Source organism: Macrobrachium rosenbergii, chromosome 37 (assembly GCF_040412425.1).
Source record: "Macrobrachium rosenbergii isolate ZJJX-2024 chromosome 37, ASM4041242v1, whole genome shotgun sequence".
NCBI classification, from domain to species: domain Eukaryota; kingdom Metazoa; phylum Arthropoda; class Malacostraca; order Decapoda; family Palaemonidae; genus Macrobrachium; species Macrobrachium rosenbergii.
In genome coordinates, this window is record NC_089777.1 from 20,080,115 (window position 1) to 20,103,096 (window position 22,982).

At 36.3% G+C, this 22,982-nt stretch overlaps 1 protein-coding gene across 3 annotated transcripts in view; it reads left to right on the forward strand.

Moving 5' to 3' along the window:
- The window catches only part of Pdzd8 (PDZ domain containing 8), a 60,757-nt gene that overhangs the window by 31,164 nt on the left and 6,611 nt on the right, over window positions 1–22,982 (forward strand). For all 3 annotated transcript variants that reach the window (XM_067081676.1, XM_067081675.1, XM_067081674.1), the window contains exons 10-16: window positions 7,058–7,458; window positions 8,217–8,668; window positions 10,189–10,384; window positions 10,659–10,901; window positions 18,494–18,667; window positions 22,039–22,227; window positions 22,559–22,768. In XM_067081676.1, coding sequence (XP_066937777.1) covers window positions 7,058–7,458; window positions 8,217–8,668; window positions 10,189–10,384; window positions 10,659–10,901; window positions 18,494–18,667; window positions 22,039–22,227; window positions 22,559–22,768 — 1,865 coding nt within the window. The remainder of the gene's footprint in view (window positions 1–7,057; window positions 7,459–8,216; window positions 8,669–10,188; window positions 10,385–10,658; window positions 10,902–18,493; window positions 18,668–22,038; window positions 22,228–22,558; window positions 22,769–22,982) is intronic.

A 22,982-nucleotide genomic window follows, 5' to 3' on the forward strand; every position in this document is an offset into this window, starting at 1 on the left:
GCTAACACAAGCCCTTGCTTTACAAAAGCTTTTATTGTAGTCTGAGGAACTGATATAAGGTACTTGTTAGAATTATGGGTAAGGTAGTCAGTGGTGGTTTGCTATTGCAATGTGACAGCCGTCTCAGGAGAATAACTTGTGACTTACTACTAATACGTAACTTTTTTGCGCATCCACCAATGAACAGACCAGACTTTTTTTTGTTTTTGTTTTGTGGTTTTTGTGACTGAGCATAAAGAAATCACACAATGTTAAGGCCATTCCTGGGCTGTTTCTTAGTGGTTAACCACTGATGATCACCAAACTGTAATTTTTACTTTTCTGTCAGTTCCTATGACGGCTTTGAAGGTCTTTGAAAAGTATGGCTTTGTATGCTGTGAATCAGAAAAATTCTCTGAAGTATTTCAAAACTGGTCTCAGGATGTTTACATTTTTTGTTCAAGGTGATGGAGAGGAACATAACTAGGAAAAATACTTGTTGATAATAAACTCACAGTTGTATTACTTTATGTCCATGAGTGTGGTCTGCAAATTCAACACTGCAGATAAGGGTAGTTATGACAGATGGTTTGTATAACAAAGTGAATGTGGTTTTATGTTATAAAAACTTCATTTGTCTCATGAGATACTCATTTGTCAGGATTGGCCTTATTTATAGTATGGTATTGGCAGACCATGATGATGGGCTTTATATAATTGGTGTGTTTGTGTGGAAAACTTATTTTAGGTTATAAAAAAAATGGTTTATCGAAGAACGAAGACATAGAATGGTATTTTTATCATATCTGGGGGGGATATTGGGGTTATGAGACCATTTCGTAACTTGCTAAAAGAACATCAGTACTAAGAAAAGAATTTTATTAGAATCTGAATTTTAGTCGACTGTTTTGCAGTTGAAGTTATGCAGACTTTTTGTTTTTTAAATATATTTTAATGTTTCATTTCACTTACTGATGATATCCTGAGGAATGATTTTTGAATATCTGGGTAGCAGAGTTGAGTGTACTGTATTACATGAGAGACATTTGAAATTAACAAAGGTTTGCTTAATTTTTTTGCAAGATTGAAGGCTTGTTTATTTTCCAGAGATATAACTACATACTAGCATACTTTTGTATGATAACAAGAAAACCTCATATGTTTATGTTGGAAAATGAATGTGTCTTAATTACCTCTGTAAAGACCAAACTAGAAAAAGGAACACTATTTTTTTTTAGCTTCCAATTGTAGAATCATGAGATTTTTTTAGGTTGAGGAAGTCACTCATAATAATGGACACTTAACTTCCATGGAACCCAAATCAGCCACAACAACGTAGAATACTTGGTATACAGAAGTTGATTTATTACTGTCAATTCATAACAATAACCTCACAGTATCACAAATATATGCTTACAGTTGAGTTACAAAGGGTCATCCATTCTTTAACAGTGATACATTATCGATTTGTGACCTAACAATACAATCAGATCATATAATCTTATAATCAGTTACCCCTGGGATCAACTACACCTGTATTAATTGTATTTTAAGTTCTTGAGTTTCTCTGCTGTTGCTGTTCAAGTCTGTGAAATTTATTTTGTGTGCAGCACTCTCCGTCCAGATCACTGAATTGCTTGAAGTATCAGTAGGTGAGTTGAATAGCTTTTGTGTTTGTGCTGAATTAGGCTACGTAAAATTTCCTACTTTATTCTTAACTGCATGTGGATTTAGGTTCTGTAAACCTATTTAGCTTATTGTTTTTTTTTTTTTTTTTTGCCTGTTTCCTAAATAGTTTCTAGTTTGCTTATAAACTAGTATTTGGTATTTAGTCATGTCGTCTTGCAGTCAAGCAAGTCACAGTGCTGTACAGTATCGAGGTACACCGATACTTTAGTCCCATGTGGATTGTTGGGTCGTACCTGGTATAAAGGTATTTGATCTTGCTGGAAGCCCAGACTGGTATTTGGGATTTTCCTGTCATTCCTTCTTATGAGTTTTCCTAATCTGGTACTGTTTAGCAGTTACTGGATTACGTATGTAGAGAGTATTTTCCTTTCAGCTCTGAAGCTAAGTTTGATGAGTCCATATAAAGACTTTGGCCGATCCTGACGAGTGATTTTGTCTTCTCTGGAGTCCTCTTTGATGTAAGTGGTAATGTCGCTCTTACGGAAATCATGTTCCAGTGACTATATAGTTTGACTTTCTGGATGTCATGGGGTTTGCAGTCAACGTAGGTGTGATCCATTTTTGGAATTCTTTTGTGATTCTATGTCCCGTTGTTTACTGATTTTATGTTGTTTAAAGAAAATTACACTACACCGTTTTGCAAAATAGAGAGGTGCAGCTTTATGTCCTGTATATATCATATTCTTCTCCTTCCTGATATATAGCAGTCCTCTATTTACTTTTTACTGGCTTCTCGGATGTCTCTTGTCACCTTTTCAGATTTCTAACAGGATTTGTAGCTGATCGCAAAGGGGAAAACTGTTGGGTCTCTTGATCTTTATGCATTAATGATTTTGCTGTGTGGCATATATAAAGAGCCAATTTCATTTCACTAACCTTTAGGGTCTGGGACCTCTGAGTTTTTGTGCACACCTAGGATTAGGTCTTAGTGCTTTAGGGGAAGTGTAAAAGATATGAGTAACATTGAGGTCTGAAAGCTTTAAATACTAATTGTTAACCAATGAAATATAAAAAACAAGAGGTAGACTGCTGGTCTTGCTGGTATCCGATCATTCAAATGAGTTGTTTTTTTTTTTTTTTAAGAATTAGTTTGGCAAGACTACCCAGTCACATTGACTCATAACAGTTGTCACTCGAGGGATTTCTTCTTAGACGAGAGATGAAAATTAGAACAAGGTAAAGTTAGAGGTGTTGGACCACCAAAAGGGAAGTGGCCAGAAGGAACAAATGAGAATTAAAAAGACAGAGAGGAATGTAGGTGGTGCCAATGGGATGCTGATCTAGGTCCATTGTGTCAGCCTCCGTCAGAGATTAATGAGCTGGTAAACAGTAGTTTTGACAACTACAGATAAATGAGGTGAGATCTTTGCTGTAATTCTCGATCTTTGCCACTTTCTTGCTTAGTTTGCCTAAGATGTATACAAGCCTGCATGTAGATTTTGAATTGTGTTCGTGCAAATTCCAAACCTGCGGCTCACCCAGCAGTAGAGAACTGAGCTGGCATTCGATTCCCACTGCTGCTCACTCAGTCAACCCAGCTGACAATGAGTACATGTACAGTGCTTAGTTTGGAATCAAAGGCAGGGAAGAAAGGCTTAATGTCCATGATGCCATTAGTACAGGACTGGCTTTTAATTTTGAGTGCTTTAAAGGCTGCTGATCTCAAGTGCTGATGGAATTTCCGGCACTACTCAAGGACGCCATGTCTTTCGGTTTATTGGCAACTGACAGGCACTGAATCGTCAGGGCTGATAATTATTCACTGATCTGTATGACAGCATGATTCCAGGCAGTTGCAAATTGGATTTTGAGTTAGAAAAAGTGATCATTACTGAATATTCAATGAGCACTTGAGAGTCTTCTGTCAGTGTTACCACAGATCGGATTCCATCCTACATACTGCTGCTGTTTGTAGACTAGTGTACCAGTTCACCTTCCTGAAAGAGGAAGCTGCCTCTCTTTCAGGAAGATCTTTTGAGGAGGACAGATAGGCTAGGCTAGCATCTTATGTTTGGCAGCTGCAAACATTTAGCTGAACATTTATATCAAAGGTGTGAGGAGCTTGATTACAAAAAATATACAGTATATGGCTTGTGAATGCTGGAAAAGAGTCCATGTAATTATGTAAAAACTTGTTGTATGGATAGCAAAAGGTATGTTTATGCTGATGTGGTAGAGAAATATTCCTGCTTAGTAGGAGGCAGGTGGATCAAAAACTGCTCTTAACTGTAATTCAGAATTTCATGTATTTTTCTGTTTTGTGTCATAAATTCATTGATTAATTGGGCCTCTGGTTTGTAGTTTCTGGACATATTCATGTCTTTTTAAGTTTAATGTAGGTGTAAGTTATATCTATGTCTTCTGATGATGTCTGGTTTCTTTTTACAGTATTTGTTTTAGCGTTTTGCAGTTTTTTTATTCTAGTTCTTATGTTTGGAGCAAAAACAGTGGCCTTGTGAAGTATAAATGTGGAGGGAGAGAAATGTCTGTTGTGGGCAAAAGCTTGTGCGTTCGATGAATGCATTCGTTATCGATAAGTATATTGGCTGGAGTACCTGGCAGTACCTTTGGCCAACCCAGTGAGCATTTAGTATTTTAACTGATTTGATTAAACAACTTGGGTAGCCAAGCGTATGTGAACATGATTGATAAAAGCTCTTTAAACCCCCTTAAACTATTACTATCAGTGAATGATAGTTACCATCTCGTTTGTTCTGTATAAGTGTTGCCAATATACACGTGCAAGACTAAAACTTAGATTTTCAATTATGTCAGACTCTCAGTCAAAATTAAATTCAAGCAGCCATTTGTTGTGTAGTGTAAAGAACCTTTCAATCATATCTATGTGTGCATGCATACTCTAAAGTTCCAGGACTCTAAAGGTTGGAATTAAAATGAAATTACTGTGGCTCTAGGTTATATGTTTTAAATGGTTAACACCGTGTAGGGACTGCGTTGTATTTTATATATGTAATCAATCAATGTCTGTATAGCAGTCAGAATCCTCTTTTAAATTGCTGTTGACTGTTAGGGGAACAGAGATGTATTTTGTGAGGTTGAGTGATTGCCTTTTCCTGTGGTTAAACTGTAATTTTTATTCCATAAAAAAATAGCACAAGCAGTTGCGCTGAAAATATTTTTCAGTGATCTCAAAGCTGACTTTTCCCCCCACCAAATTGTGTACTGTATTTGGTACACAACTATAGATTCATATACAAGATATGCCCAAGTTATAACTGGTATGTATACTGTATGTTGTTCATTCCCTTCCGTGAAGTGTCATTTACCTGTGGTTGTCCTTTGACTAATTTTATTTCCCTTTCTTTCTCTTCATCTCAGTTGATTCAAATTGGCTCTCGACAATGTCAGAAATTCTTCAGTAACTCATTGTACAGATGAAATGATCAAAAGCTAATGCCAGTAAAGAAAAGACTATTGTATAATAAACCAAATTAGTAAAATACTAGATTGTTTAAAGTAAACTAGAGATAAAATAATAATGTTCTGTACTTGATTATATTAAGCCACACAACCACTGGTGGACTTTACTTTAAAGTAAGCCTATAAGTCAGTGTATGTGGATTCATACAGTATTATTGGATTCCATGGTAATTAAAAAGAACAAAATTTAAATATGCAACACTATTATACTAATTGATTTAGTAGAAATCGATGAAGACCTAGATTTTAATTAATTGTTAGCCATTGGATAGTTTATAGTTCTACACAGTAATTATCCCTAATGCTCGTTGGTGAATAATTTGTCTCCCCATTTGTTGTTGTTGGAGAATTATTTTCATGTATAAAAAAGTACTTGTACCCATTTGTTTTGATCCGGTCAGATGGTACACATGTAGAGAAGGCTTAATGAGAACTGTCATTGCTTTTGTAACCACTTGGTGTTTGGTTGGATACATGTATGAATGAATACCCCAAGTAAGGAGTTTCTTGCGTTAGGATTTCTGTTCTAGGTTCGTAGTGTAATAGATTTGGTTTAGCTGCTTTTGCTACATCACCACTGTGCTTGATTAACTTTGTCATCCATCCATAACTTCATGTCATGTCGTATAAAATAATCCTAGCTCTGCTAGTTGCTTAAAATATCTAAATTCTCCTGGTTGTTTCATCGTATCAGACTATGACCAAGTGATAATGCTTCATCATGTTTAATGACTATTTTAATCGAAAACTTTAAGGTTGTCTTGGATAAAAAGTGCAGTATCATTTCCTACTGGTTGAATTTGTATATGCATAAACCTCAGTTCAGGGAACAAAATCATAAAGGTTTTAAGTTGATAACTCTAGGAAATGTGTTTTGCCTATTTTGAATATCCTAGTTGGTAGCAACCAGATCTCAATTAAAGATGAAGATATGTGTAGCATTAAGGTTATAAACAACATTTACAGTAGAACCTGCTTTAGATCAATTCTTAGTCCCAGAAGTTTTATCCTTGCAGAGCCTTGCATATTATTATCAGTGAAAAACATTCTCACTGAACTTGCCTAAGGTCTTTGGTTTTTAATGCCAGATTTAGTGTACTGGAGTCAAGACAATGTCCACTTAGTACCAGATGGTTACATTTCTGACAGTATTAATTCTCAGGTGGTCTGTCTCTACCTTTACTAAGGAGCTAAAGACTCACAGATAAAAGAATTGCCTCTGATGATAAAAAAAGTTGGATGATAGAAAAGTTATCATTAGTTAATAGAAGAGGAAGTTTGAATGCAGCAGAAAGATGAATCTCATAGGTAACCCTCCTGTTAGAGGTGGGTTAGGGAACCGCTTGTTCTCATTTTGATAAAAAAAAATAAAAGATGACCAGACAGGATGATGTAATTATGTTTTAGTATTAATTAAACTAATTCTGGTCTGTTATGTAATAGTAAATGAGAGCTTGATTAGGAATTGACTTCATAACCCAGATGAACCATTCTGATATGTAGTAACTTTCCTGAAAACTATTTTCCATTAAATAACATTTATTAACCCCAAGAGCAGTGATTCTTAAAGTCTGCCATTAAAGTTTAATTTGTGTTTATAAATAAGAATATTGTACTAATGCTTTTCTTAAGTTTTCATAAGTCAGCAACAACTTGATTGATTTGAAATCATGTCTATTTTGTGTTATATTTGTCATTAGCTACTGGATGTAAATACCTTTCCATGAAAGCTGAATTGATTAAGTGCCAGAAATCCTGTTTTTGACCTTTGAAATATCTAAGTTTTTCTTTTAAAACAATTACAGCGTAGAAGTAAATTTGATGAAAAAGTAAAAGATTTCATTCCTCTCTAAACTTCGTCTTGATCTTAGAGTATTTTTCTGTAGAGAAAAAAAAACCTGATCAAATTGAAGGTTAAGCTCAAACAGTTGTTGATGTATTTTTCCAGGTGATGTCAGTGGGAGTGGTCGCTCTACTCCCGATTCAAGCCACAACAGCAGCCCGGAACTGAAGCGCAAATTGTTGGAACTTCATACGCTCTCTACCGACCCTAGACCATCTGCATTGAACCAAGACAGATCCCCCATTGCCCCAAACACAAACAGAAGTGCTCCACGCTCAGCCCTCAACAGCAACCAAGATAAGTCTCCTGGACCTACCAATGTCAATCAAAACTTCTCTGGTTCGTCAGAGAAGCCCTCGTCTAATCAGAGCAGTAAAGCAGGCACACCGACCTCCCCCGAGATTATCATTCCTCAGCAGATGGAAAGACGACATGGGAGAAGGCATGGCTCAAAGTTCAGGCCACATATCAAGGTTGTTCAGACTCCAGTAATTGAAGGAAATACAGTAAGTACCATGAAATAATACAGTATTGTGCATTATTCAGGCATTTTATATGAACCATCTGTCTCGGAAGGCATTCACAAAACTTTGAGCTTTGAAGTTGATTTTCAATAGTTAACAGTTTTCTTGTAAAACTCATATTGGCATCGAAAACGCTAATCGGATAATTCAGCTGAGTTATTTTCCAGCCAAGAATCTGCCACAGTTTTTGTTGATAGTCTAACCTTGATAATGTATGATGCATCAGACTGTAGTATACTGATCAGTAATTTAGACATTTCACAGTATAGTACAGTATTTGTCTGAACACATCTACTATTTCTTCTGCCATACTGTGTTAAAACCGAACACTATTTCCAAGCTCATAATTTTACACTGATTTTTGTGGTTATGCAGTTGAGCTGTAGGCTTCTATACCTCCTTATGGGTAGCTTGAATAGACATCCCCAGTTTAGTCTTTTCTTACTTCTTTCAAATGAACACCATATTCTTTAGAAGCTTGAGATTCAAGTCAAGTGGCCCTTATGGGCATTTTCCATATGAAGAGGGTTCATCTTCTGAATAATGATAATAATAATCTTAAATCTGTATACAGTACTTCTTTGTTCTTTTGTAAGTAGCTTTCCTGTCATTTCTTGAATTTGCGAGAGTTCTTTGACAGTATTCAAGCTCAGCGGTACTTTATATTTGATGTTGAGTATCACAGTTTACAGTACTTGCTCTGTGAGTGGAAAAGTAATTACATAATCCCCTACTTGCAGGATCCAGTATTTAACAGTGATTTCGAGTTCTGGCTGGAAGAGGAGAACAAGTATCTGAACGTAGCCATTTGGAGTAAAAGTAGCTCATCTAAGCAAGACTGTGATGTAGATTGCGCGGAGAAAAACGTAGACTGTAAATTTATGCTGCGGGACAGGGACAAAGAGAAGAAGAAGTTGAAAGAAGCCGAAAAAGCCAAGTTCAAGGAGGACAAAGTTCTTGCTGACCTCACCGAAGACACCTTGGTCGGTTACGTGAACATCCCCATCATTTCCTTGATTCCTGAAACAACACTGAACACTCAAGGGCATGCTGTGAGGATCCTGACTCTCAAACCTCCCCATCCCAAATGTCCTGAAGTGATAGGTGACCCATTAACCCCTCATAAAGGATTTGATATGAACCTCTGCTATGGAGATGTTATGTTGTCCCTCACTTACCAACCACAGGACAGGTGAGATTTTTTTTATCTCTGTAGTTTTGTGAAATAATTGAGTAGATTGATTGTGATAATGAATTGAGACTGTTGCTGAGGATGCATCACTGCCGCTAAAATGTTTGTTTGTGCTGTTGAAACAATCACACCTTTCCAATAAGATTTTTGGGTTCCTGGAATAAGAGTCGAGTTTTAACTTTGTGGAGATGGGGATTAGTTACTTAGCTTTATTGGTCTTGTAATGCTCTGACTGTACTACGCTTTGAATTAGGCTCTCTTATTTTGAAAGGGTTTTCATGACTCGTGTCAGTTTTATTTTTTTGTGTTTAGGGCAATAAGCCATAAAGAGTTTGTAAGTTTAAAAAGTTGGTTTCGTCATGAAAAAGTAGTAAGGGTACTGTATGCACACAAACACACACAAACACTCATACACTATACTAACTACTGTACTTAGAGGAAAGAATTTTACTCTAGTTGTCTGATCTGTTGTTGATTTACTTCCAAAATGAAACCCGTAGAGGAAAAGTACAGCTATTAAATAGGAGCTATACAATCTTAAGCTGTTTGGTAACTGAATTATAATGGTGATAATCCATGTATTTGTTGAGGATAGCCCTACCACTCCCACTGTAATCCAAGTAGGATTTCACCTAGAAAGAATCTGCTTTTGTCACAGTATATCAGATGGCGCAATTCAGAGTGGCTCTTATTTCTTAATGATAAGTGACTTGCCTTTGTCAAGAGGTCCAAATTCTTAGCAGAGAATGACAATCTGTTATACAGGTTGTGTTTATGCTCTCTATCATAGGACCGCCTGTCATGTTGGGTGAGTCTTTGCATCTCTCGTCATTGGTATACCAAGCCTGAAATCTCCAGTTTTGGATCCAGTACATATACTGTTCTTCCTTTGTTAGCTGATGAAAAACTCAACCAACCTTAAGGATAAGGCAGAGATTCCTCTTAAGTCTTTGATACTAATCACTCCTTACCTGATGTTTTTCTACGTTATACCTGCCATCCTGAATCACTTATTTGATTCTTATTTAAGTAATGTGAAAAAATCAGACACAATACAGGCAGTTTGCATGGCAAAGATTTGAAAAACCTATCTGGAATAACTTTTTTCAAAAGCTCTCCATTTTGCTGTTTTAGTAAAAAAAATTCCAAATTGGTAAATGTTATTTAATGTTGGTGAAAAGCTTAAGATTAGTTTGGAGCTGCTGGTACAACATGCTTCTTGTTTAGTTCATAGGCATTTTTGTATTTTTTCTTTTTGTATTCAAGGTGTTATGTTTAATATTTTATAACACTGTATATCATATGTACAACTTCAGACTTGCTCTAGTTTTTCTTACAGTGAGTATGCATAGTTGTAATTCTCATCTCTCTTTCAAGGTTATGGAAAAACAAGATGTTTGAATCATTCGAGGCATTGTAGTTTAATCTTATGTATAGGCTGTTGAAATGCATTGTCATATCATCCTTTCGTAAAGCTATACAAGTTGTAGTTTATTAACCCTCTTAATTTATGTGCACAGATGTGATATACCAATGAAACTGAATCAAGACAAGGTATCCAGCCGTCCAATCTCAGAAGATGAAAGCTTAACAGATGGTACCGTATCAGAGGAGGACGATGTGTATGGTATGCATGACATAGTCGAGGATCGAATTCACGATTTCAAGAGGACTCATTTTAACTCTGCAGTTCAATGTAACTTCTGCAAGAAAAAGGTGGGTACAGTATGCCTTTGCTTAGAGTCAAGAAAATGCTTTAAGGCAACAACAGATAAGAATGAGGAAGATAAACTCATAAACAGAATAGGCACCAATGAATAGCATCACTATATATTCTCTCTGAATGAAGCTGAAAGTTGTTGGGGTTTGAGGTGGACCACTATTTACAGAGACCACTCTTCGAAACTCCTCTGTCGAACAAAGCTCAGAATGAGAATTCTTTACTTGCAGGTGTGAAACAGAAACCGTTAAAAAAGAAATTGCTTTGCAGATCTGGCTGAAAGATGCGTACCAGTGTGGGGAGTGTGGAATTGTCTGTCATAAAAAATGCATGGTCAGGTGCGGAGACGAGACCATATGTGATATTAGCGGATTACGTTACAGAGATACACCCAAGAATGACTCGCAAGAGCCCATGGAGACAAAAGACACCCCTGAAATTATCACAACGGCTGCAACGGGATCGGGGGGAGACAATGGTAGCCCTGGAAATACACCACCTGTGTCACCACATGTAAGAGACCATGTTGTTATTGAGTTATTCTAAATCATACAGTCCAGTGAGGGGAATAGTCAAGTGTTTTCAAGCGATTACCCAAGTAAATACAGTTTTCACCGATCTTCATTTACAGCTTTCTGCAGGCTATCAGTTTACTGAGGCAGTCTGAGGTAGAAAATATTAGTGATTACACTGTTGATAGAGAAACTTCGTAATGTTTTGGATGAAATGGTTGCATTCTCCTTTTATGTGAAATAGTTCGAGACAAACCAGGACCTTTTAGTTCATCCTCTTATGTTAGGACTTTATTTCCATCTGGAAATCATGACATTTTTATAAAAGTTTTTGAGTTGATAATGAATCTGGTACCACATAATGTATTATATGTTTTCTGTTTATTTTTCATACAATTCTGAGCGTTTGGTGGTTTGAATAGGTATTCCATTTTATTTTGAAGATTTTGTTAAAGTTCACAATTTATTTCTGTCAGGTTCAGTGAATATTCAAAGACCCATTTTCTAGTTTATACAGTAGTGGCATTGGAGAGGTTTTTCATTTTTTACTTATTACTGTCAAGTTAGTGAATCCTCAAAGATCCATATTCTCAGGTTATAGGAGAGGTTTTCCATATTTTACAGATTCTGTTAAATGTTTTTTATTATTTCTATCTGTATTTTTTTGAAGATTCGTAGACTTTTACCAATTTGTTTCTTTATTCAGGAACCAAAGATAGTTGAGAGAAAACCCAGTTTATGTGAGGAAAAACCAATGTATGAAGCCAGCAATTTTGTATAAACTGGAAGTGTATTTGAGTGTATTTTCAGTTAAATTCAGGCATTAAGGCTTAAACATAATAAAGAATAAGGTAGAAACTTTCAGCTAATAGGTAAAAATAGTATGCTAAAAAATCATTGTACCATTTCCAAGGAACTGAAATGCAAGAATGAGGACTAATGAAGATCTACAAATTTATATATACTTTTTATCATTATTGGTAACTTCATTTGGAGATAATGACACAAAAATAGAGTTTTGTCTGATGATTTTACCATACTATAGGTTGATAGTCTGTACGCCAGCATATTACAAAGCTTTTGCCAATGCCAAGGTCCTGATCTTGCAAAGGGTCTTGTTAGGGTACCCTTCCCTCATTGGTCATAATCTTTGAGGGTTTACTATATATAACTGTACAGTACACAGCACAGTATTTGGTATGTCGATGTAAAATATGTCATATAACGGTCCCGGTTTCTGAGGGTTCTTCGCGCGCGTAAATCGTCGTAAGCCGGAACATCGTCGAAAATCGTCAAAAATCATAAGAAAACCTTACTTTTAATGCTCTGGGTGCATTGAAAACGATGTAAACTGCATTATTATTGTTATTCTGCCATTTTGTATTTCTTCCGTCGGATGTAAAATATGTCATATATAATTTCTGATGAATATATTTGAAAAGCGTCGTAACCTCGGGCTGTGTATTTTGGGTTGTGCAGGAATTTATTTTTTACACTGTATGTAGTTGCAATATTATATGATCTATTTTTATACTTAGTGGTAGTTTTGTTATAAGAATCATCCTTTAAGTTTCTGATTATGGCTGATCCAGATCTTCAGGGATATATTATTATTATTTCCAACCTGCATGATAATTCTAATTTGTGTTTCACAAAAAGTACAGAGTTGATTAGCAGCAGTTCCAAGCAGGTGAGTTACAACTTACAGAAGGATAATTACCAGATCAAACATCCAGCCAGGTAGCCCTCTCTAAGTAAGGAGTCTGCCTTTGATGCTGTACCTTGAAAGGCTGAAATTTATCTTTTGCATTTAGAATATCTTACTATTTCCAAATCATGTGTGTTTTGACGTACTTTGATAACGAAATATGGTAACTTTGACATGTAGTCACCTAGGGTTCAGGAGCTAATGTGTAATCGCATTAAAAGCAATGGTGTAAACTAGGAGCTAGGAGAACCTTTGCATAGACCAAACCAGCATCTTGAAGCCATGACAGAAGACCTCACCTATAACCTATAAAGGCCCATACACAAACACGGCAACCAAACGGAGCAAAAAAAATCAGACACAACAAAGATAAAGAAAGAGTGATTTTTTTTAACTCGCGTTTCATTGACACAAACCATTGCCTTACCTGAATTTTTCACTTCATCACAAGGAACAATCAGTTAAGGATTTACCAAGAGGAAAATATTGTTTTTCCAGAAGGCAAGAAATGCCCCTCAGGTGACGTATAATCCCATTCGCTCGCTCCCTTATTCACTGTGAAACTTCACTCTCAAAGTGAGGTGTCCGTCCTCAGCTGTTTTGTTGGGGGGTTGGGTTGGGGAAGTGGGAGAAAGCCCCCTGAACAGCAATATTTTATTGCTTCAGAGCCTTTTGTATATATTTTCAACTTACGCTATGGGGATCATCATGTAACCCCATTACCAGTGAGAGTGAAGCTTCAGAATTAGGAATATGGGTGGTGATAATAGGTTTTATACCTCAATGGTGATTTCTCATTCTAATTAGAACATTAATTTTAGAGTAAATATTTTAGTCAGTCATGCCTTCGAGTACCAAAAGACTAGGCTTAAGTAAAGCATTGGTTTGCATATGTGAAATGAAAAGTGAAGTGAGGTAGCAATCTAGCCTTTTTAAGGGAAGGCTAAGATTGATTTTTGCAATTAAATTTAATTATAGTCCTCTGATGCTCAATGGTAGAGCATTGGACTTACATTTTTAAGGTCATGGGTTTAATTCCAGTTAGCCTCTGCCTGTCATTACAACTGTGAATGTGTACCAGGATCAGCTTGTAGTTAAAGGCAGAGCAGTCCAGCTGCCTGATATACATATCACTACAAGATGTCCCCAGTGCCATTTGACAGTAAAGGACCTACTTGGACTTTGGCTCTGGCTATCGAAATGACGACACAGCAGAATAGGGATGTAGACTTTTGATAAAAAGGATAGTATGCACAAATTTTAAAAGGTTCAGGTTCTTAAGCATAAAACTGGAGGTAATCTAATCAAGTATTTTGTAGGGAAGATGGCGAACATGTAAATTGTGCCAGTGGGAAACACCCACTGTTTTGAGTAAATTTATCTGGATTAAGGTCGCATCATGATGCTGACGTCCAGACAGGGAGAAAGATGTTCCAGTAGTGTTAGTGATCTTGCTGATGGTGTCATGGTTGTGCTCTTATTCTTCAAAGCTGTTAATTACCATCCTGAGGCCTTTCACCAAGGGAATGAGGTATTCAAACAGTGAGATGAGCAGCAACTATAAAATAGCTTCTATAATTAGGTGATCATTTATTAGGAGAAATAATTGGAGACCTTTTTTTTTTCTCTCATTTCCTACATCCAATTGGCAGTATCTTCTTCGAAAGCATCATTAGGTCGAGTTCATTATTTCTTTGTTAGTGATTAAAATGAAAAATGTATGATTCCAGTTTGATGTCAAATAACAGGGCGATCCCCCTGGTAAAAGAACCTACCATATCTTTATTTTTTATTCGTCCAAAAGTTTTGGGTTGTTACACTCTCTCCTGGGGTATGATGATGCTTACTCTGTGTTAACCACTTCCCATATTATCAGGATGTTTAACAGTCAAGATTCATAACTAGTTGCACTTTTATGCTGTGTTATGGCACCATGTATTAAGCACATTTCATTGTAGAGTGAAAAGCTTAGATAATTTGTTTAATTTCTTTTTGCTTTGTTTTGTCCTTTTTTGCATTTCATAAATCATTTAAATCCTGTAATCCTATGGTTCTGTGTTGATGCACTAATCTGAAACGTGAATTGCATTTCATGACAGAGTGAAAACACCTTAAATCATTTATTTTTAATTTGTATATTTTGGTTTTGTACTTTTGTCACATTTCAGAGAACATTCAATTAATCCTACGATTCTGTGTTGATACAGTGAACTGAAACATGAATTGCTTTTTCCCCCCCCCGTTCCACTTTGGTTCAGAAACGTGTCTTGGGCTTGAGGATCTCCCACAAACTCCACTCCTTACTGACTCATTACCACGAGAACCCGATGCACGGGCAGGATCTCGAAATGCCCAGAGTCTTGGATATCCAGGTTTATAAACATTTCATCATAATTCTCTCCATTAAAAGCATTTGTCGTAGAATTCAAGTACTGTACAGCGCAGTATTTAGGAATGAATAGGAACAGCTTAGAGTTATTACATGCATCTTTGACATTACTTTAGCTTGGAGCCCTGAAATACCCCTTCATTTTACGGAATATAACGTAGTAGTGTATCGCTAGTACCTAGAATTGGACACTGACTTTATTTTGGATACTGTTATGTTTTTAAGAGAATGATGAATCAGGCCATGGTATCCCATGACATGATTACTGTGGTCATGGCCAGTTTTTATTTCATAGTGGTGTCATGTCAGACAGTTTTCCAGTTCCTGCTATGGACAATCACCTAAAGTAATCTATTCTTTAGTCAGAACAAGACTGCATAGGACTCTGAAAGATACTGAAAATTACCACTTGTGACTGGTAGAAAGTCTACCCATTTATCTCTATCATTTTTCCTTTACAGTGTCAGACATCATCAGAAATCCTGAATTATAAATGTCCCATGAGTCATGATGTTGGACTGTTTTTTCCAAGTTTGTATTATGTGTGTGAAGTGTAATAATACTACGAACATCATATTCTGTGTTAACGTTTGTGTACGAACAGGAGTTTTTCTCTTGTTTAATTTAAAAAAGGTGTCATGTTCATTTACCAAGTTTTTCTCATCTCGATGTTCACCTGATATTGATATGTTGTGTTAATGTCTGCATTTGCAGGAAAACTATATTTGGTGTTACTTCACAGAAGATTAGGGTGTGATAATTGACGAAGTCTTTTCTTTCTGAACTTATGAATTGTTTGTGTTGTCAATAAACTTGTCTATAAGGGATGACGTTATCACAGTGCAATCCTCTACTGAAGAAAAGAAATTTGAGAACCATTTCAAGCATGGGATGTCGATTTCTGCATATATGAAATGATAAGCTTGTTTGCAAAGCTTGTACATAATTGCGCCTCCATTCATATGACACGGTTGAACTTGATATCATGAACTAATAGTGATTGAAATATTCGTTTTAAGAAAACAGTCTATTTCTGAATAAACAAAGAGAATCCCACACGGTATAATTCATAGAAAAAGATTCAGAATTGCATTTTTATTTAATGCTTCTATATATCTAGTGTCACTGTATTTCAGATCACTCTTGTACTATATAGTACAGCTTAGTGTTTGTGTTGTATTCTGAGATTCAAAGCACTCCCTTCTGTATGTTTTAGCTGATAACTTTTTAGGACAAACCAGACACTCCACAATCTTGCTAATAACTGCTGCCTGATAAGTTAGCAATCACATAATTTTGAGATGTGATCTTTCTTGTGCCGTAATATGAGACCACTTTGCCAGACTCCTGGATCTCCTGCTGTGTCCACAAGCCAAGTATTCTGTGATGTGTTTAGTTAATGTAAGTTCACTTAGATAATGAAAAGTATCGTAATTTTACTAATCACGTTTGTAAAGCTCATGATGCATAGTGCTCTGAGCATCATTGCATCAATTAGTATTGTATATACTGTAAATTGCACTGCACAGTAGTCTATATAAGACGTAACCTCTTGTGGTGTAGTAGTCACTGAACATCCATCATCATCATTTGGTACTCTAATCATCCTAATTTTGTACACTACATACAGAAACCTTCATGTATTCAAGTAAAGATAAAGTGTACATTTTCATGTTTTTTTTTGCTCAGCATTTTCTTGATTTTATAGTCCATAGGAGAGTTGTAACAAAGAAACTTGTTGATGAAATATTTTATTAGGTCTGAGAGACGTCACTGATGATTTAACCACGTTGTTAAAAGACAAAAGATGTAAGGCAAACCTTTGTGCTGGATTACTCACTTGATAAGCAAGCACCCTTGCCCAAGGCCGGTACGCTTTGTTCCTTATATTGATTCTGTGTATCATTCATATCCAGGCTTAGCTTTCAATAGGTTTTTTGTAGTAAAGTAAGCTTATAGACCATCAGAGAGTTGGTTCTTATTAGCATAACCCAAACGATTCAAAATCTTTCACTCGTGTCAGGTCAGGGCAGGAATTTATTATTCCATTGAACTTGCAATGAATTATTCATTCATGTTTTGGACAAAATGACATACATATCATGAATTGGGTGCATGAAGTTTTAATACCTGGTGAAAATTATAGCTTGTTTCATCCATACGTTGCATTTTTCTTTTTGTTTCAGAAATAATAGAACTAACCTTACAAAGCCACATGTTTATAGAATGATTATATTTGTAGCAATACTGTACAGTTTTAACGACTGTGTCTCAAGAGGGTATATCATAGTATTAACAGCACTGTTAGCTTATTGGTACATATTCTTTTTGTAAAGGAAACTTGTTATATTGATAATCCAGTAATGAAAGCAATTACATTCAGGTGTTAAGAAGGGATTTTCTCCAGAACAGCCACTACCCATGAGACAAACAACTGACCTCTATTGGAGCTTGGATTTAGTCTGGTGTACCACAGACTTTTCTCATTCCCACATGTGTAGATACTGTATAAGGAAGCCTTACAAACGGTAATTAGTTTCCTGCAGTATTAGATGACATACATTTCAACTACTGTTGAAAAGAAAGCTTGGAGTTAGAGGTAGTACAAGTATTTTCAGAAATTTAAACTTGTTACAGTGGTAACTATGCACTGTACAGTATAGCAAATCTTGGAGTAGGGCATGGTATGAATCAGTTTAGTAATAGTCGTAGCTACAATGGACTCCAGCCTTGTACTTTAAAAACTAAAACACTTATTAACTATTGTACATTGCAGTTAAGGCCAGCAATGAATTCATTTTGCATTTTGAGAGGAGTGAATAACCTCAATGATTTTGTTTTCTAGACCAAGAATCTTGTCAGTAGTATTGTTTCCTGAACACCCTCAACTCCATGCTTCATCAGCAAATTGTCTCATGGATAGTCAGTCACTTTTCACATCAAAAGAAATCCTTTCTCTACATTTGATCAGGTTATGGTTGCTTTCTTCTCAGAGGGTGACTGACATTTGTACCAAAGGGACTTCGTTATATATACAGTACTTTTATTTGTAGGTTATCAATCGTCTTTTAACATTAAATCTGGTGTACTGAAGACTTAATGTACTGCACAATATATCTTGTGAAGGGTATTATCTGTTTATTTTCATAAATAACTAGTAAAATTATTCTTTGCTGCCATATTCATCTGTATAATTATGCCCGTGTAACCTATCATCCTTGATCTGCTCTTTTTTTTATTCCAAAATTCAAATGCTGTTTTCATCTTTTATGTTGTCATCTTTTATCTACTCTGTTGACCATCCTGTCCTTTATATTTCATTTAATATTTATGGTACGTATTACCTGAGGTAGTCTCCACCCAGAGAGTCGTGCTTTGTTTTGCATAGTTATCACCCTGTTAACATTGTCCCAGGAGTTTTTGGGATTTAGAACTGGGTCCTTAACGAAGGATGATTAGACTATTTTCTATAGATCCCCTAATTCCCATTTCGCAGAGTCAACGGCGCACCCTGAGCAGCCTGTTTGCTCAGGTAGCGAGTGCCAGCAAAGGTAGTTTGAAACGCGCTGGCTCAGCTAATAATTTGGCCCCTCCAAACTCATCTCATGACGGGACACACTCTCGTTCACTACCCCCTTCCCCTCCTCATTCACCCCATCAAAGTAGAAAGGTAGGAGCATTTAGTATTGCATGTCATTGTTGCTCTTTGTTTATAATGCTAACTTTTTTCCTTTTTGTTCTTTTCTTGCATATTTCTTTTTACCTAAGTAGCATGCAGATGTCCTTAGCACTGTTCAGCTGCTTTTTTTGGGCCTTGAGGAGTTTGTCGGAATGTTTATCGTACGATGTGTTACGAAGCAATTTTGCACCTTCAACTCTACGTACAGGCTTTGATACAAATCTGTCGTGCTTGTTCAATTACTGCAGGTATGAAAAAAAAAGGCATTTTGCTGCTGGCAAATATTCACTTTATCAGCTTACTTCAGCCAGTGTTATCTTCGTTAAGAACCTTGACTAATTCATGGTTATGTATTCAACATTTGAATGTATAGTAGTGAACTTTGTAGATCTGTAATAAGTTTTAAATTCTTTGTCTGTGAACCTTACTAACAAGTACTGTAATACCTTATCTGCAAAATGGGTTATACCACTTCTTGTATTTTAAGTGTGTTTTGTGTTGACGTACTTAATACTGTTTACAATACCTGGTACTGTATATCCTTTCACGGTGAAGTGGACCTCAGTTACGAGGGAGCTTTCCACATAGACAGTTTGAGTACTGTATTATGTTTTCAAAGAAAAAGTTTATTAATAATTATCAGTACATTTAGATATGTGTGCACCATACTGTAATGCAAACGGTACTGGTACATAAGAAAGGGCATATACTGTACCCTTGATAGTGCGTTTCTGATGTGTAGTTATTACATATTACTTTCTATTTGGTTATAGCACAGATACTTATGATACAGTATAATTACTTCATTTAACCCATTCTGTGTTTTTGTATGTATATATGGTTTTGAGTAACTAAAGCAATGATTACCAAGAATACTAAATGTGTGAACGTAGCAGAAGTTGTTGCTTTTGAAGCAGATTTATGCTATATTATTTTGGAACTTTGATTGGCCAGTTCCTGGGAGAAAAGACTTTTTACTATTATTATTATAAAGATGAACCCTCTTCATATGGAACAAGCCCATGTGGGCCATTGACTTGAAATTCAAGCTTGCCAAATGGGCTTGCATTGAACACAATTTTCTTGTCTGATAATATAGATCTGGTATATTAATAATGGTATTATAATTCATGAGTTTGAGTAGAGCATTGGCTCTGCAAAAGTTGTTAGGCGGCAGAAAGTCTAGGGCTCCATGATATCCTGGCAGATGGGAGGGTGGTTTCAGGCTTGTCCAATATCCATTGTGCTCTAACCTCATTCTGTGCTGCCAGTTTTGTTTACGTCATATTACTGTCTCTCTATTGATCTATCCTCCCTCCCTTTCTCACCACAGGCATACCCCTATCCTTACCGCAATAGTAGGTTGGCTGATTCACTTTCACCCTCTATTACCTGTTATTTCCACCATTAGCAAGAAGCACCCAGTTCAGAGGAATCATGTGACCAAAGGGCATCCATTTTTCTTTTTTCCTATTTCCCAGAGGATATTTGCTGCATGCATTGCTTGAAGATATGGTAAGTATTTTGCATATTGTATGATGCTTTGCACTGCCTTGCATTCTTGACCCATGGTTGATAATAGGATGTACTAGATCTCTGATGTGTGGTCTTTGTGCTATCCATCGATTAAGTGGTCCTTTTGGACAGATAGCACACCTTTTGTATGCGGTAGCTGATGGTGTATCCTCTGAATTTTTCATGACTCCAGTTGAAGATACTATAATACTGTATCGTAATGATAAGTGTTGATATTCTCCTGGAAGCTGGCTGATCACAGTGTCCAATAATAGGATTTTTGTCTCAAGAACATGGTTCCAAAGTTCAAATGACAACCAGGTTCCTAAAGAACATAGGACATATTTCTCCCTCAAGTTTCATATGTTATGAATTTCATGAACATGGCAAAAGAATCTCCCGAGATCCATATCTTGCACCCTCAGTTATTCACCTTTTACAACACTACTGAATTGATCAATGTTTACATTCAAGCATGGATAAGCAGGATCAAGGTTAGTTTAAGATATATCTCAGAGCAGAAGCTGGCTCTCAGTGACTTCAAATATGGAAATAGGGTCTCCATGTACACCAATACAATTTTCCATCATCACTATGTCCAATAAATGAGTATTGTTGTTTGAATGGGGAATGTTTTCCTGAAATTGTGGCAGTATAGTAACCAACTGAACACAAGGTTGGTACTGTACCTGTATAGAGAATCAGTCTAAAAATGTATCATACCATTTTTTATATTATTAATTACAATGTGGCTAATAAAATTGCTTGAATAAATGTTTAGAATGCACGGAGGCCCTGTCTTCTTACTGAACTGCAAACTGGTCCAGTCTCCAGTTGGCCAAGTGACTGCTGCCTAAAAGTAGTTTCAGATTTCTAGTGCTGCATAATTACAGTACTGGGAATTCATTTGAGATACAGTAAATGACTGAAGATAAATTCACTCTTTCCATATGCTTGTTGGTCTTGTAACCAAAAATCTACTGTTTGAGAATAATACGAAGGTACATTTTCTTCCAACAATGTAAGTTTTTGGATTTGAATTACGTAGGTGTAGATGTAATTTTAAGGTTAGATATCACAACCAAAGTTTAGACTGATGTCCAGAAAGGATATGATGAAATTAAGTATCACTTGCTATCCTGTATGTAGATTCACACAAATTTGAAATGTGCCCAAGCTACAGTTTTCGAGAGTAGACATTTCAAAATCTCACTTGCATTAGGAATCTTTTGCAGTATGTCTTTTTCCACTTCCCATTGCTGGAATTTGATATCTAACAAACTACTATCGTTGTATGACTTCATTGTAAGCCTTATCCTAGCTTCGTATGGCAAAAAATCTTTTGCTGGAAACCCCCTTTCAGATTCCGATGATGTAAAATTTTGTCATCTATTGTTCTCAAATAACTGGGATTCTGATGACATAAAATTATGTCATCCTTTGAATATTATATGTATGCCATCCTCTTTATGGTGTATAGGACATAATTTTGTAAAAACTTCTCAAAGATATTTATTTCTAAGCAAGTGCTAATGGAAGACCCACACAGCACATGTTGAATTGGGAGTGGCTGAAATCTGAAAGGGTTAATACATTAGTTTTCACTTTGATGCCAGGAAATATTTTGGTCAGACCTTGTTCTGAATTTTGTTTAAAAAAAACTAGAAGCTTGAAGTTTATGCTAATTAAGGCAACTAAGAATAGAGTTAGTAATAGATTATGTACAAATCATTGGAATATTCCAAAACTTGCTGCATATAATACAAACTTCACCAGTGACAGATTGTGAAAGAGAGCTTGATAAAGTTACCATTGTTTTAACTGAATTCATATCTCTTAACTTCCAGGCCTCCATAAGCGAGGGCACCAACCCATTTGTTGTTGATTTCAACGAAGGTGACAGCATTGAATCAGTATTAGATCGTCTTCTCCTCTACCCTCACGACGAGAACCTTGTCACATTAGCTCGGGAATCTGCAAAAGACCTTTACTCAGCGTTACCAGGGGAAGAGAGGAGAGAAAAGATAAATTCAACGGTAAGTTGTATACGTCCAAATTTACATTAAAGACTCTTAATTGACTTTGACTGGAAGGTGATGGATGATAGATACTGCATACCAGTGATGACATCGGTGTCACAATACCCACTAATCCAACGGTTACTAAAATGGAATTGTGCTTTAGGAGTGCCCAATACGTATTTAAAACTGCAAAATCGTAGCTGTATTTTAAAAATAGTACAGTATACAAATTGCAAATTTGTGCTGTGCTTTAAAGCATTTTAATTTACTTCGGCAGTAGATTTGTAGGTTTTAGTATTCGTCTATTGCAACTGATGAAAAAATCTTTCAAATATTTTCTTTACAGCTGATGCTGCTTCAAGAATCTGTGGACAGAGAGGGAGAAGTGAGGGTAGATTTAGCACGTCAGGAACGCGATGCTAGCGAGGCCGGTGATGCTTTAACCCGTGCAAGTGTAGCGCTCCAGATATCTCAGTGCGATGCTCGTACACAGGCTCTTGCACTGCTGACCTTGCATTACTGTACCGCACTTCAGTACTGCTCTGAAGACCTAGAGGTATGATTACATCAACTGAACATTTCTTGACAGTATTGCAGGTTACTAGGATTCCAAAAAATGTAAATCTGAGGGATGTAGCGTGATAAAGTTGGTCTAAAGAAGCCAAAACAAATGAACAGTAGCCATTTTGGGCTCTAAGGTACATTTTTTGGGGATATTTTGACTTAAAGGAAACAAATTAGATATGAATGTTTCTCCAGAAGGGACTGAT